Source organism: Dryobates pubescens, chromosome 3, assembly GCF_014839835.1.
Source record: "Dryobates pubescens isolate bDryPub1 chromosome 3, bDryPub1.pri, whole genome shotgun sequence".
NCBI lineage: Eukaryota > Metazoa > Chordata > Aves > Piciformes > Picidae > Dryobates > Dryobates pubescens.
This window is the reverse complement of record NC_071614.1, coordinates 23,075,214-23,091,094: the sequence shown is the minus strand read 5'-3', so window position 1 is coordinate 23,091,094 and position 15,881 is coordinate 23,075,214. Positions and strand designations below refer to the sequence as shown.

The 15,881-nt window shown below is 53.8% G+C and overlaps 1 protein-coding gene across 2 annotated transcripts in view; it reads right to left on the bottom strand.

Annotated features, from left to right (window-relative positions):
- Nucleotides 1-5,508: 5,508 nt before the first annotated feature.
- OTOF (otoferlin) overlaps nt 5,509-15,881 on the bottom strand; it is a 113,501-nt gene continuing 103,128 nt past the window's right edge. For both annotated transcript variants that reach the window (XM_054179780.1, XM_054179779.1), the window contains 10 exons: nt 15,413-15,540; nt 14,062-14,232; nt 12,147-12,307; nt 11,393-11,535; nt 10,809-10,897; nt 9,092-9,190; nt 8,326-8,567; nt 7,766-7,944; nt 7,525-7,625; nt 5,509-6,559 (listed from right to left, as the gene is read on the bottom strand). In XM_054179780.1, coding sequence (XP_054035755.1) covers nt 6,379-6,559; nt 7,525-7,625; nt 7,766-7,944; nt 8,326-8,567; nt 9,092-9,190; nt 10,809-10,897; nt 11,393-11,535; nt 12,147-12,307; nt 14,062-14,232; nt 15,413-15,540 — 1,494 coding nt within the window. In that variant the 3' untranslated portion in view covers nt 5,509-6,378. The remainder of the gene's footprint in view (nt 6,560-7,524; nt 7,626-7,765; nt 7,945-8,325; nt 8,568-9,091; nt 9,191-10,808; nt 10,898-11,392; nt 11,536-12,146; nt 12,308-14,061; nt 14,233-15,412; nt 15,541-15,881) is intronic.

Genomic DNA, 15,881 nt, shown 5'->3' with positions numbered 1-15,881 from the left:
GCCAACCAAGCACCTGCTTGCTGTGCTTTTGGCTCATTCCTCCCCCCAGTGCCACAGTGAACCCCTCTGAGGTCAGTCACTGTGTGGGCTTGGCAGCAGTGTCTCCTTGTAAACATCAGCCACCTGATTCAGATGACTTTGCCAGAGCTTGAGGAGCAGCATGGTGGACACCTGGGCTTCTAAAGCCCTGGAAACATACATTTAAGCTCCTTAAATAGAGCTGGCCTGATGTTACCTCCTGGGTGAGCTGAGTACCTACAGTTTTGAGAGCTGTTTTGATCTCAGTCAGCTCAGTTCTAGCCAGGCCCTTGAACTCTGAAGGCATCTTGTGATAGACCTGGAAGGGCTCCTGTGGTTGTAAACTGGATCTCCTGCCCATCTATTCCACCTTCCTGTCCTGTGCAGAAGCAGTGGCTGAGGAGATGTGGAAGCTGCTTTAGGTAGGTAATGATGGGTGCTATGCTGCCTGCTTCTGCAGGTCACTGATGTTTGTAGAAGACCCTTTGGTCCATCTAAGTGTGGCTTAAGAGGTCTCTAGGCTGCTCTCAGGGAGGTGCTGCTCCAGGAATGGAGGTTCTTGGTGAAAGGTGGCAATCATCCCAGCCAGTGGCATCTGTGGTGGCCTTTTAGTGGGAGCTGGTGCTGTGATTCAAGATGGAGACCTTGCTGATCAACATCTTCCACTCTGCTGCCCTCGGTGGTGTCTCAGGCTGACACTCAAGTCTTCAGCTGAAGCAGATGCTGGGTTTGGTGGTGGCCCATGTTGTGTTTGATGCCAGCCCCCGTGGAAGAGGAGGCTGGTGACTGCCAGGCCAGTTTTGACCCTGATCTTCTGCGTGAGTGCTGAATCTCTTCTCCAGCTGTAACCTGCACCTGAAGGCAAAGCAGGGCAGAGCATCAAGCCCAACCCACAGAGGTAGGGTGAAGTGGGGCGTTTTATACTCAGCTTTGACATCTGAGTGGTTTTGCAAAGTCCCTGCTCTTAGGGCTCCTACCAGTGGGAGCACAGGGAACTTCTCAATAACTCTTCAGAACCTCTTTGAAGGCCTGTGTCTGTCTGGCTGCTTAGCTCTTCTGGGCAGGTGGGAAAGGAGTTGGTGACACTGCCATCATCCTGGAAACAAGCTTGGAGGCACTAACTGGAGTCTGCAGCCCAGTCTTCTGCCACCGACCTCCTGAGCAGTGGTGCTGCAGAGCCAACCAACACTCTCTGCTGGGCCTAGGGCTGTGGGGGGTATGAAATGATGCAAGGAAAGACACATTTGGTGCTTGTGGGGAATGGAATGGAATGGAATAAACAAAGTTGGAAAAGACCTTTGAGATCATCGAGTCCAACCTATCATCCAACACCATGTAATGGCACCAAGCACCCCAGCCAGTCTCTTCCTAAACACCTCCAGGGATGGTGACTCCACCACCTCCCTGGGCAGCACATCCCAATGGCCAATCTCTCTTTCTGAGAAGAACTTCCTAACATCTAGCCTAAACCTCCCCTGGCACAGCTTGAGACTGTGTCCTCTTGTTCTGGTGCTGTGTGCCTGGGAGAAGAGACCAACCCCCCCTGGCTACAACCTCCCTTCAGGGAGTTGTAGACAGCAAGAAGGTCTCCCCTGAGCCTCTTCTTCTGCAGGCTAAGCAACCCCAGCTCCCTCAGCCTCTCCTCACAGGGCTGTGCTCCAAACCCCTCCCCAGCTTTGTTGCCCTTCTCTGGACACCTTCCAGCAGCTCAACATCTTTCCTAAACTGAGGGGCCCAGAACTGGCCACAGGACTCAAGGTGTGGCCTAACCAGTGCTGAGTCCATGGGCAGAATGACCTCCCTGCTCCTGTTGGCCACACTATTCCTGATAGAGGCCAGGATGCCCTTGGCCTTTTTGGCCATCTGGGAAGTTGGTTCTGTTCCTATGCCTTTTTGAGGAGCCTGACTCTCTTGGGGTTCAGGGTGCTCTGCTGGGCTCCCCCACTGGAGCTGAGTGAGCTTAGACCCTCTGCACAAAGTTGCCCCTAACAAGGATCAGATGAAGCAGCTTGGCTGTGAGCAGCTGTCCCAGCACTGCCAGGATCCCAGGGATCACTTCCCCAGAGCCCTGCAGCTGGGAGTTTCGGTGCTGCACTGGGTATGAGTTCCAGGTTGATGGATGCCTGAAAGTGGGGGGTGGGTGGTTTTTTGGTGGCTTTTTGTTTTTTGAGGGTTTCTTGTGTGTGTGTGTGTGTGTGTGTGTGTGTTTTGAAACCAAACTATTAAAGTTCAGTGACGAATAAATTTTTCCAAGCCTTCTTATGGTGTTTGTCTTGGGTTTTGCCCTCCTGCAGAGCTGAGAGCCCAGTGTCAGGATCCAGGTTGGGGCAGTGGTGGCACACGTGGTGGTGAAGAAGCAGCTACCCTGAAAGCAGGGCAGTGTGCAGTGAGGTGGTTTCTTCCTTGCTGGCTGTTCCTTGGCAGGGAGGTGGGTGGGAAGGGCCAGCAGCAGTACTGGGAGGCTGTGGGTTACAGCTGTGGGGTGGCTAAGTGTGGCAGCAATCGTGTGGCTAGCAGGGCTAGGGCAGGGATCAGCCCCTTGTACTCACCACTGGAGAGGCTGCACCTCGAACCCTGGGTTCAGTTTTGGGCACCTCACTCCATCAAGCACATTGAAGTGCTGGAGCATGCCCAGAGAAGGGCAACAAAGCTGGTGAAGGGTCTAGAGCACAAGTCTTGTGAGGAGCAGCTGAGACACCTGGGGTTGTTGAGTCTGGGGAAAAGGAAGCTCAGAGGAGACCTTCTTGCTCTTTACAACTCACTGAAAGAAGGTGGGTGTCAGTCTGTTCTCCCAGGGAGCAAGCAATGGGACAAGAGGAAATGGCCTCAAGTTCTGCCAGGTGAGGTTTAAGCTGCATGGGAAGAACAATTTCTTACCCAAAAGGTTTGTCATAAGGCCTGGAAGAGGCTGCCCAGGGCAGTGGTGGAGTCCCCATCCCTGGAGGGACTCAAAAGCTGTGTAGATGTGGTGCTGAAGGACATGGTTTAGTCATGAGCTGGCAGTGCTGGGTTAAGGCTTGGACTTGATGACCCTAAAGGTTTTTTCCAACCTAAACCATTCCATGATTGTAAATAAAGGTGTGGGATGGATGGTGCTGCTGGTACAGGAGCCTTGCTCTCCCCACTGTGAAACTGGGGGTGTGAAACAGCCTCAGGAGCCAGTTCGCTCCCCAGGGGAAGAGATTGCTCTGCCTCCCACAGCTCTGTGGGACTGCAGACCTGCCTGAGCTGCTGCAGGGCATCTGAAACCCTCAGACTGTGCCCCTGACCCAGCCCTCTCCAAATTTGTGGCAGCTTGGCTTTGGCCAGGCCACCTTTAGCCTCCCACTGCAGGATGTGGGTGAGCAGCCAGCGTGGCAATGGGCAGCAGAACCTCGGGACAGCATGTGAGATGTGAGGTGAAGGTAGAGATGGGGTCTCTGTAGCTGAAGCTCTCCTGGGAGCAGTGGAGAAGGCTGAAGGCTGGTGGCAAGGCCTTGAGGAGAGCCCCAAGAGCCCTGCAGCCTCTCCCCATGTTCCAGGCCAGACTCTTTCCTCCTGGGCTAAAGCCGAGGTGCATTTAACCGCTGCCGCGCCCTGCAGCGGCTGTCTGGACGGCATCTAAGAGGATTGTTGTGGTAGGTGTAATGGACTTAAGGGATTGGCCATAACAATGGGGCCTGGGCAGCACACCGTGTGCCTGCTGAGGTCACTGCTTCATCACTCAGCTGGGGGCAGGAGGGGGAAGAGCTGTACCTGCCGTGGGCACCGCAGCTGCTCGCCACTTGTGTCTGTCCAGCCATGGTCCCATCTGCTCCCCCTGCAGTGGTGCCCTGATGCTGTGGGGAAAGGCATAGCCCCACACAGAAGCTCCTCACACATCCTCCTCACAAGAGGACACAGTCTCAAGTTGTGCCAGGGGAGGCTGAGGCTTGAGGTGAGGAGAAAGTTCTTCCCAGAGAGAGTTGTTAGCCATTGGAATGTGCTGCCCAGGGAGGTTCTGGAGTCACCATCCCCGGAAGTGTTCAAAAAGGGATTGGATGTGGCACTTGGAGCCATGGTTTGGTTGTCAGGAGGTGTTAGGTATTAGGTAAAAGGTTGGACTTGATGATCTCTGGGGTCTTTTCCAGCCTGGTTGATTCTGTGATCCATGAGTGGACACCATAGTTCAAAAACAGGGGAGATCCCAGGCACCCTCCCAGGGTGCTCTGGCCACAGCTACCCCCTGCCAGGACATCCAAAATCTGGGTGCTGCAATGCGGAGGTGCAGGAACCAGCCACATGGCATGCTGGCCCACCTCTGGATTTGCTGTACAGGACAGCAAGGCCAAGTATTGATAAGACCTGGGGCTGAAAGAACCCTGCTGTGGGTGAGTGACCTACATGGACAGGGGAGGTGGAGCTTGATGGTCTTGTCTCATGCCCAGATATTTGCAGCTCTGGAGGAGACAGAAGGCAAACTTCTCACTTTACAACTTCCTAAGAGGAGGTTGGATCAGGTGGGGGGTGGTCTCCTCTCCCAAAGAACAAGCAACAGGACAATAGGAAATGGCTTCAAGTAGTGCCAGAGGAGGCTTAAGTTGGACATAAGCAACAGTTTCATCCCCCAAAGAGTTGTCAAACCCTGAAACAAGCTGCCCTGGGCAGTGGTGGAGTCCCCATCCCTGGAGGGGTTTAAGACATGTTAGCTGTGGTGCTGAGGGAAATGTGACCTAGCAGGGCTGGGTTAATGATTGGACTTGAGCTCAAAGGTCTCTTCCAACCAAAATGACTCTGTGATGCTTTGATTCTACAACAGTGAGAGATGCGGTGGCCTCCTGTTGGCTTTTTGTTTTGACACAGAGGAGCTGCATGGTCCACATTCACCTGAGGAACCAGGCTGTGGAACCAGGCTAGGATGTGGAAACTGGGAAGAGGCAGCACGAAGCACATTGAGACTCTTGAACATGTCCAGAGAAGGGCCACAAGGCTGGGGAGAGGCCTCGAGCACAGCCCTGTGAGGAGAGGCTGAGGGAGCTGGGGTTGTTTAGCCTGGAGAAGAGGAGGCTCAGGGGAGACCTTCTTGCTCTCTACAACTACCTGAAGGGAGGTTGTAGCCAGTAGGGGGTTGGTCTCTTCTCTCAGGCAATCAGCATCAGAACAAGAGGACACACGCTCAAGCTGTGCCAGGGGAAGTTTAGGCTCAAGGTGAGGAGAAAGTTCTTCCCAGAGAGAGTTGTTGGCCATTGGAATGTGCTGCCCAGGGAGGTGGTGGAGTCACCATCCCTGGAGGTGTTCAAGAGGGGATTGGACGTGGCACTTGGTGCCATGGTTTAGTGGTCATGAGGTGTTGGGTGACAGGTTGGGCTTGATGATCTCCAAGGTCTTTTCCAACCTTACTGATTATGATTCTATGAAAAGAGGCTGTGGCTGGGAAGCAGCAGGGCAGGTGGAGGGAAGGAGGGAAGGGCTCATCTTGAGCAGCAGCCGGTGACGAGTGGACTCCTGACTGTGGTGAGACCTTGGTGGAGAACCCAGAAGCAAAACTGATTTTTATTGAATGATTCAAACAGTAGCATCCTAAAAACGTCCCCAGGAGCTCATTGATCCCATGAGCATCTTGCACACTTGAAGCTGAGAAAGGTGTCCTCTCACCAGCTGAGTGTTGCAGGGAGCTGAGAAAGACCCCAGCCGCAATTCATAGTAACCCAAACACAGTAAACCGAGAATGGAGAAGGCCCCAGGGAGTTCACATCGTGCCGGTGAACCTGGCTCCCTGTCAGCCCCCAGGGATGAACAGCCACCACCCCGCCTGGGGCAGTAACACTAAGAAGGTGTTTGGGCTGATGGACATTACCCTGCCTCTGCCAGAGCCACGGGGAGGGAAAGGGCAGGGCCTGCCCATTGTGGCTGCTGGGGCACCTGGTGTCCTCTGCGGTGGGATGGGCTCCTGCACCAAGGGACAGTGACCTCCAGAGCTATGAGTGGAGCAGGGAGAGTGCTGGTAGCTGGGACAGATAATGGGTGCCAATCCCACACTGGTGGGGCTGGTGTGTCCCCAGCTGTCCCAGATCCCAGCTTCATCCTTGTTTCTGAATGTTCCTCCAAGGAGCCTTCTGTGGCTTCAGTGGTGTAGCCCCAGGTCTCCCTCCCCTTCCCCTGGGGCCGAGCTCCCTGTGAGGACACTGCCCACGGCCCCAGTGGGAAAAGGGCTCTGAGACCCCCGGCCTGGGTGGGATTGACACCATCCTCCAGACCCATTTCTCTGGGACTAAAAGCCATGAATTGGACCCACAGAGAAAGAATGCAGAAGAGGAGGTCCAGCAGCAGATGCCCCCTGGAACTTCTGAGAAGAGAGGAGAAGGGCAGGGGGCTGGGGACACAGGGGGAAGCTCCCACGGTTCATGCTCCCAGCAGCTTCTTGACCATGTAGCCTGGCATGCTGTAGAGGAAGAGGGCCACCATGATGAGGAGCAGCAGGGCCAGCACGATTTTGATGATGAGCCACTTGTAGCGTGTGCAGATGAGGTACTTGATGGACTTGAGAGGGTTCAGGAACCAGATGAAGGACGTGTCCGGGCGGCTGCAGGGGAGGCAAATACCTGTCATCAGTGTCATGGAGAGGAGCATGGCAGGCACTGAGCAGAGGGAGGGGCAGGATCTCCTGGCCTAAAGCCATGCCTCATCATGCTTGAGAGCAAACTAGAACCTGACACAGAGCAGAGATGCCAATTAGAGCCACAGAGCAAGGGCTTTCCACCAGACACAGCATGGACTGGAGAGTCCTTCAGCTGGTGTGGAAAGTGGAGGGGGAAACAGCCAAAGAATGGTTTGTGACCTAATTTCCTTTGATTCAAACCTGTCAAGCCCTGGTCCCACACCCCATCTCCATGCCTGCACAGAGTGAAAGGAGAACCACAGAGGAGGGTGGACAAGAGAAGTCAACGTTATGTGTGCCAGATAGAGTCATGAGCAGGTTTCAGAGGGAGCACGAGGATTACAGCCAAAGCTGCAGTTTCCCTCACAGGAAAGTTTTTCCTCCTGTTCAGATGGAACTCCTGTGATCCAGCTTGTGCCAGCTGCCTATTGTTTGTCACTTGCCCCCACCCTCTTGCCCTCCACCCTACAGCTGTTGGTCAGCATTTGGAAGATTCCCTTTCAGTCTGTTTCAGGCTAAACAGCCTCAGGTCCCTCAGCCTTTCTTCTTCAGAGATGCTCCAGTCCACTCAGCATCTTTGTAGCCTCTATTGGACTCTCTCCAGTAGCTCCCTGTCTCTCTTGAACTGGGGAGCCCAGACCTGCACCTAGTATCCCAGATGTGTTCTCTGTAGGGCAGAGCAGAGAAGGAGGAGAACCTCCCTCAACGTGCTGGCCACGCTCTTCTGAATGCACCCCAGGTTGGCCTTCTTGGCCAAAAGGCCACATTGCTGGCTCATGGTGAACTTGTTCACCAGCACTCCAGGTAGTTCCTTGCTCTGTCCCTGGGACAACCCCACAGCATCTCCTAGAAGCCCCGGTGCCCGCTGCAGTGTGAGGTTTTCTACTCACTTGGGTTTCTCCAGCGGGTCAGGCTCATTGCGAGCCAGCCCAGCAGGGGACTTCTCCGCCTCCTCTGCTGTCAGAAGGTGCAGCTCAGCCTCAACTTTCCCCTGCAGAGAGCAGAGTTGTGCTGAGATCAAGGCACTGCTCCCCACCTTAGTCCCCCAAGACATGGGGACAGAGGGGAGACCTGAAGGAACAGAGACAAGTGCAGGGGTTTGCAGTCCCCCTCCCTTTCCCCCCTGCTTACAGTGACCTCCAGCTCATCATTCTCATCTCTGGCCACAAATGGCCACCAGCCCTTCACTCGCTTCTGCTTGAAGATGGAGACCATGGGCAGCTCTGCTTCGTTGGTCACCATCTCCAGGGTGCACTGCTTCGATGTCTTGGCTCCCCGGGGGAAGCGGTTCAGGTCCAGCTCTATGGCCCCTGGCAGGGAAAAAGGCAGCGTGGATGTTGCCAGCCCTCAAAACGCTGAGTCTTTGGCTGGAGGTGGGCTGGGCCAGCATCTCCTGCCCTGGAGAGCAGCTTTGAGCCAGTTCTAGCAACCAAAAAGCTGAGACCTTTCCTACAGGAGCAGCCTCTGAACATCAGCAGTGGATATAAGGGCTCTAATCCTGCCTGCTCTTAGTGGCAGTTTCTACAGGGAGTTTGTAGGATACTGCTGACTGGAGGACCAGTGCTGCACTTTCAGGTTTTGGTCCTGTGTAGGCTTTGTCTCATCCCACACTTCTCCTCCCTCCTTGTGCAGCCATGGCTCCCTCCTTGCTCACTGCCCCTCTGGCCCAGCTCAGTGGGCCCTCCACTCACCGAGGAAATCATCAGCCGAGAAGTGGTCAGCATCCCACACCTGCAGCGTGAGGCGAGCTGGGATCTTGTACTCTGTCTCATCCCAGGAGAACATGGACTCCTTCTTGGAGATGACAATCTTCTCCTCAGCCATCAGGTAGTCAAAGGGGAAGATGTAGCGCCAGTTGAAGTTGCCCTCCCCAGTGAGTGAGTGGTAGTGGACGTCTGTGTCTTGCTTGTCCTCCTGCTGACCCTTCAGCCACCTGCAGAGCCCAGAGGAGAGGGGTGACGTGTTATGGGAGGGAGGAGGGGGCACAGGACCATCCTGCCCATGCAGCCAGTACCTCCAGGAGAGACTGGAGAGACCTAAAAGGTGTGAGCATTGCAGGGCTAAAATGCCAAGTGGGGGCATCGAGACAAGGTCACAAAGGGGAAGAGGGGGCAAAGTGGTGAGGCCTTGGCCATTAGCCCCTGACACAGATGTCAGACACCTTCTCTCCTGCCAGCAAAGCATCATCTCCCCAAACCACCTCCTTGGTACTCCAGGTAAGCCCCTGCAGCTCAAAGCTGGGTGGCCAGGTAGTTGTGCAGCCAAAGAGAGAGAAATGGAGAGGCAAGAAACGCAGCACGGAAGACATGGTTGGTGTTGGTGCTATCCAACCTACACCACAGTCCATAACCTCCACTCCCTGCTCAGGAAACCACCCTAGGGACCCCAAGAAGCAATATCACACCCCACCCAGGGAGAAGAAGAGGAGGTGGCACTGGCATGCCACGCTGTACCTACCCCCTGACAAAAATGTCACTGGATTTCTCGCCAGTGAAGTAGTCATCGTCCTCCAGGATGACCTCGTCTGTGTTCCACACTATCACTCTGAGCTCATACCTGGCAGGAGGAAGGGAGACAAGGAGGTGAGGGCCAGGAAAAGGGGAAGAAGCAGGTGGAAACTGGGTTACACTGCCAGGATCAGCAGTGACAGGACAAGGAACTGCTCACAGGGATCTTTTCTGAGGGATCACAGAATTAACCAGGTTGGAAGAGATCTTCAAGGCCATCAAGTCCAACCTATCAGCCAACACCATCTGATCAAACTAAACCAGGGCACTAAGTTCCTCATGCAGCCTCTTTGAAACACTGCCAGGGATGGTGCCTCCACCACCTCCCTGGGCAGCCCATTCCAATGGCCAATCTCTCTTTCTGTGAAGAACTTCTTCCTAACATCCAGCCTAAACTGCAGAATTGTTTTAGATTCACAGAATCACAGAATTGTTAGGGTTGGAAGGGACTTCAAGGATCATCCAGTTCCAGGGCAGGGACACCTCACACCAGATCAGGTTGCTCATAGCCACCTCCAGCCTGGCCTTAAGAACCTCCAGGGATGAGGCTTCTACCACTTCCCTGGGCAACCTGTGCCAGTGTCTCACCACCCTCATGAGGAAGAATTTCTTCCTGACATCCAATCTGAATCTACCCATTTCTACTTTTTTTCCATTCCCCCTAGTTCTATCACCCCCTGACACCCCAGAAGTCCCTCACCTGCCCCATTTTGCCCCTTTTTCCCCTCAAAACCCAGAGCACCTGGGCTGTATTGGAGTCTCCTCCCACCCCAGGTGTGGCCATTTGGCCCTCCCCACCCACTCCCCTTTTTAATCCCCACCAGGAAAGGCAGAAGCCCCAAGCTGAGCCCTTCTGGGCTGGAGGATCCTCCTCTCATCTCTGGTGAGTCTCCTTGGGGCACACTGGGTGATGGTGGTGGTGACAACAAAGGCCGGGGGGCCTGGTGGCCCCCCGGTCAGATAGGAAGCTGATCATGATGGCAACAAGTGGGAGGGCACCTGCACATGAGCTCAGAAAATCACAGAATCATAGAATGCTTTGGTGGGAAGAGACCTTTCATGTAGCTAGCCCAATCCTCCTGGGGTCAGCAGGGACGTCTGCAACTATATCAGGTTGCCTAGAGCCCTCTCCCAGTTTACCTGGAATGGTTCAAGGGATGGCAATCTACCACCTCTCTGAGTGACCTGGGCCAGGGTCTCACCACCCTCAGTGGGAACAATTTCTGCATTCTCTCTAGTCTTAATCTCTCCTCTTTTAATCTAAGACCATCACCCCTTGTCCTGCCATGATAGGTCCTGCTAAAAAGTCTGTCCCCATCTCTCTTGGAGGCCCCTCAAAGGGTGAAAGGCTCCAATAAGCTCTCCCTGGAGAATTTTCTCTCTAGACTGAACACTCCCAGCTCTCTCAGCCTGCCCTCACAGCAGAGGGGTTCCAGCTCCTAGGTGGTTGTTGTGGCCTGCAGGGAGATTGGGAGCTGCAGGGTAAGGAACAGGGGGGATACCACCCTTCAGGTGCATCTCTGAAAAGGGAAGACCTCTCTTGATGCCTCCAGTCTTGAGGTCTCTGTTAATGCCAGCATGGTTGAGGCTGAGCTGAGAGCAGCAGCAAGAGAGGGGAGGTGCTGGGCTCCATTCCCAGCCTGGGGTTTTCCTGGGAGGTTCCTTACTTCTTTGGTTTCCTGGGAGAAATATCAATGGCAGGGCCAGGTGCTGGCATGTCCATGGGGAACATGTCCACCCACATCTCCAGGCGACCCTGCAAGGTTGGAGAGGTTCAGTCAGCTCCCCTGGTCCCTCCTTACTCTCCACCACCCAAGCAGTGTTGTGTCCCCCCCCAGTTACTTTTGCCCTTCAACATCAGTCTGGTCATGTCAGATGTGGAGCAAGGCCTGGAGGACTAAACCCTGCCAGATGTGGACCAGGGCAAGGTTCCCCCATACCATGAGTCCTTTTCCACCCCCCTCAGAAGCATTTCACGGCATGGTGTGGTGCTCAGCCCACGTTAGAGCACCAAGGGACTTGGGGATATGAGAAGGATGGAGGCTGGAGCAGGGAAGGCAAGGGAGAGTTAGACTACTAGGGTTAACAGGTGACTGTGAAGTGTGGTTGATTCCCACCTTTTGCAGGCAGCTCCCCCCACCCCACATCCACTGCCCATGACAAGCTGGGTCACAGCTGCTCTGCCCAGCTGAGATCCATGCTCCCAGGCTGTGCAGGCCCTGCCTCCACTGCTGCTCTGGGGTTTGAGGACCTGCTCGATGCCTGGCTTGTCAGGGTTCAGCAGTGGCCTCGTCTCCACGTGCTCAGGGACCAGCCTGCAGCCTGCTCGTGGGATGTCCTCCCAGTGGCGCAGCACGGTCAGGGCCAGGTGCTCATCTGTCTGCTTCTTCTGACCTGCATGGGCAAAAGAGGAGCTGGCCAGGGATTCACCAGGGACAGAAACAACCCTGCACCTCCAAGGGAGCAAACCTGCCTATTCTACTCCATTTCCTTGTGTCCTTCAGCCAGCACTTGCTAACTCTTCTCTTTCTCCTCTGGTCAGGTACAGCAGGTGCATACCACCCACCACCAGGGTGCATTTCCCCAGCCATTGACCATGATCTCCTCTTCTGCACCCCTCCTGGCCTGCCCTCCCCTCTCTTGAGGACAAGAGTGCATTGGGACACCACCATTGTCTGGGGACACAGCTGCATGGAGAATGGCTTCCTGAACCCTGGAAGGCCCAGAGTGGGCTGTCTCCACTGCTCCTTGGGCACACTCTTCCAGGAGGAAGTTCTCAAAGGCAGCTTGGCCATGTGGGCTCAGGAGTGATTCTGAGAGCAACCCATGGACTTGAGTAGCTTTTAAGACTCTGCTCATGTACTGGAAAGTCCATTTGAGGTGGTGGGTGGTGAGTGCTGCTTTAGGGTGGTGGGGCCACTACATCTATCTCCATTCCTGGATGATGAGAGGACAGCCCAGACCCCTGCTCCCCTTCCACACCCTTCCTCCCACCCTGGAGGTACCATTTTCATCCTCAATCTCTGTGGGGCCAGTGAAAACCCTGTTGGCTACTTTGACTCTTCCTCCTGGCCCAAAGTGTGGCCCATCCACCTTGCCCTCTTTGCACAGCTTGGACAGGATTTGAGAAGGCTTCATGGGGTCACGCCAGGTGTTATAACCATGTCTGTGAAGAGGAGCAAGAGGCCAAGGTCAGTGAAGCAGCAGCAAGATTGGGAGGGAAAAAGTATTTTTAGAATCATTCTGGTTGGAAGAGACCCTTAAGATGGTCAAGCCCAACCCTTAACCCAGCACTGCCAGGTCACCCCTAAACCATCTCCCTCAGCACCACACTACACAGCTTTGCAAATCCTGCCGGGGTGGGGAATCCACCACTGCCCTGGGCAGCCTGTTCCCTGGCTTGATAACCCTTTTGGGGAAGAAATTGCTCCTCATGCCCAACCTAAGTCTTCCCTGGCACAACTTGAGGCCATTTCCTCTTGTCCTTCTGCTTGTTTCTTGGGAGAGGAGATCAACCACCACCTTAGTCCAATCTCCTTTCAGGGCACTGTAGAGATTGCAAAGGCCAATGAAACAAATGCTGCTGCTGTGAGGGACCCAGCATTCACAAGGGAAGAATCCGAGGCAGTAGAAGTGAACCTTCGGAGTAGATTAGGTCCCTCTGTGCCCCCTTCTCCACGCTTTCCAGCTCAGCCCCTTTGTGCTGACTCAGATCTGAAGTTCCCAGCACACCCCACTTGACTCCTCAAGCTCAGCTTTGCTCCTTTGGCCTTGCTGCTATTTCATCACTGGCCTCATCACTCTCCTCAGTGCCACTCTGCCCTTTCCTTCATTCCATGGGCTCCTTCCAGCCCGCTCCACTGTTGCCCTGCTGTGCTGGTCATAACACCTGTCCTAAGAGACCTCCAAGCTCAAGTCCAATCAATCACCCAACCCTAACTAATCAACCAGACCATGGCACTATGTGCCTCATCCAGACTTTTCTTGAGTGCCTCCAGGGACATCAACCCCACCACCTCCCTGGGCAGCACATTCCAATGAGACATCTCTCTCTCTCTATGAAGAACTTGCTAAGATCAAGCCTAAACTTCCCCCTGGCACAGCTTGAGGCTGTGTCCTCTTGTTCTGGTGCTGGTTGCCTGGGAGAAGAGACCAACCCCCATGTGTCAGTTTTGGACTGTGCCTTCAAGAAAAGCCAAGCTACAGGATTCTCTAGCTGAATGTTTAGGTGTAAAAAGGAAAACAAAGATAATGCTAAATGAATTTCATTGGCAGATCAGGAGGATGCAGCTTTAAGAACTTGCAGTCTGCCAGCAGTCTTTCCTTTCTGTTCTTGGCCAGCCTGCATGCAACTGACCTTGGACTGAAACTTAGGAGATAAGAAAACTAACTTGTTTTAACAACTGCTTTGAACTAATGATTTGTCCCTTAATAGCCACATCTCTTTTTTTCCTCCTTTTTCCATCCAGTTAGCTTGGACAAGAAAGGCGGTGGGGGAGAGAGGGGCTTTGGGGGAACCTGAGGTGGTGGTGGTGGGGATTCTCCTCAGGAGGGTTTCTCTGTGTTGCATTCTTTCCTGTGCATTTTGTATATGTTGTGAATCCTGTATATTTTGTATACATTCATTGCCTTTCATTGTTGCTTGTAAAACACAGCTTTGCATTGGCTTCTCTGAGTGAGTTGAGCTGTGCTTTATGTGGTGGGAGGATTAAACCTTCACACTACCGCACCCCACCTGGCTCCAGCCTCCCTTCAGGTAGTTGTAGACTGCAATGGGGCCTCCCCTGAGGGTACAACACAGACTCCTCCATCAGCAGGCACTAAAGAAGGGAAATGCTTGCAGGAGATCTAGGCTTGGTGTGGAAGGTGAGCCAGGCAAGGGCCCAGGCAGAGGGCCGGGCAGGGCGGCTTTGCTCTTACATGGAGTACGTCTGTGAGATGCCGCAGGTGGCTCGGTGCTTGCTGTAGTAGCGATTCTCCAGGTCTATCTTGGTCTCTCCAATGAGGTCATCAGTCCCCACCAGGTCCCAGTCATACACTGCCACTGTCAGCATGGACTCCACAGGGAAGGTGGCCTCGATGTCAAAGGACCTAGGTCAGGGGAAAGAGAAGAGCTGCTCCTCAAGACAGAACCATGGCTCCAGTGGCTGGGCACCACTGGAAAGAGTCTGGCCCCAGCCTCTTGGTCCCTGCCCTTTAAATACTGATGAGCATTAAGAAGATCCCCTCTCAGTCTGCCCTTCCCCAGGCTAAACACTCCCAGGTGTCTCAGCCTCTCCTCTTCAGAAAGATGCTGCAGTCCCCTCAGTATCTTTGTAGCCTTCCTTGAGCTCTCCAGTAGTTTCCTGTCTCTCTTGAGCTGGGGAGACCATAACTGGACCCAGGCCTCCAGAGGTGGCCTCCCTAGGGTGGAGTAGAGGGGGAGGAGAACCTCCCTTGGCCTGCTGGCCACACATTTCAGAACACACCCCAGAAAAGCATTTGCCTTCTTGGCCATGAGATCACATTGCTGGCTCATGAGGACATTTGAGGTAGGGGCTTAAGTAAATCTCTTCATGGGGACTTTCAGACTCATTAGCCTTAGGCAGGAGGTGGTACAGGGTTGTTGTTTGATCTGCGTGTCCTAATAGCCCTGAAACTAAGTTTGTGTGTCCCTGAAGGACCAGGCCATCTTCTCACTGTAGTTCAGACCAAATCGTTCCTACCTTAAAGGTAGGTACACCTTAATCTTGATCACATATGGATGTCTCTTCAACACCCTTCACTATGTTGACCAAACAGCTGGCACAGATAGACAGATGGCTGAAATGAGGATTATGGAATGATTTTGGTCAAAAGAGACCTTCAAGATCATCAAGTTCAATGGTTAACCTAGCACTAAGAGGTCTCCACTAAACCATCAACACCATGTCTCTGTATCTTTTCAACCCCTCCAGAAATGGTGACTCCACCACTTCCTTGGGCAGCCTCTTCCAGGCTTGGAAAACCCTTTCAGGAAAGAAATTATTCCTCATACCCAACCTAAACCTCCTCTGGTACAACCTTGGGGCAGTTTCCTCTTGTCCTATCACTTGTTCCTTGGGAGAAGATACTGATCCCCTGTAGGATGCCCTCCACTGCAAGAAAAATCCTGTGTGATGAGTCCTATCCTTTGAGCCCCAGCAGCAGCTGTGGGACAGCCAGGGTTCAGGTCCAAGGGCCTGGCAAGCTTGCCTCAGGCTTAGCTCTCCACTTCCAAGTGCAGACAAGTAACAGTGCTGAGGCAACTCACTTTCCAAAGACAGGGTTCAACTGCTTGGAGATGTAGTTCTCCTTGTCTTTGATGTCTGTCTTCCCCAGCTTGATAGCAATATAAGGGTCAGCTTTCCCATTGATGTCAGCTGGGTGAAGGTCTGTGGCCTGTAAAGAACAAGTGAGACACATTAGTACTGTCCACAGCAGGCAAGAATTCAGGGGTGGTGCCACTCTCCATCCCTGAGACCATCTGGCACTGCCTGGCCATAGGCATGTGACTGAGCTCTTTGGTCTTCTTGAGCAGAGTGGCTTGGGTTAAACTGGGGTTAAGTCCTGTCTTGCGTTAGTCCCTCTCTCAGTTTGGGGGGTGGTTGGGGCTGGTCATGTTCCCTCAGAGAGATGTAACCAGAGGCTCCTTTGGCATCTCTCTCACCAATGGGAAAAAACAAGGCTCCTCTAAAGAAAGACCTGGAGGAACAACCTGTCCAAGATGTCAAGAAGAATTC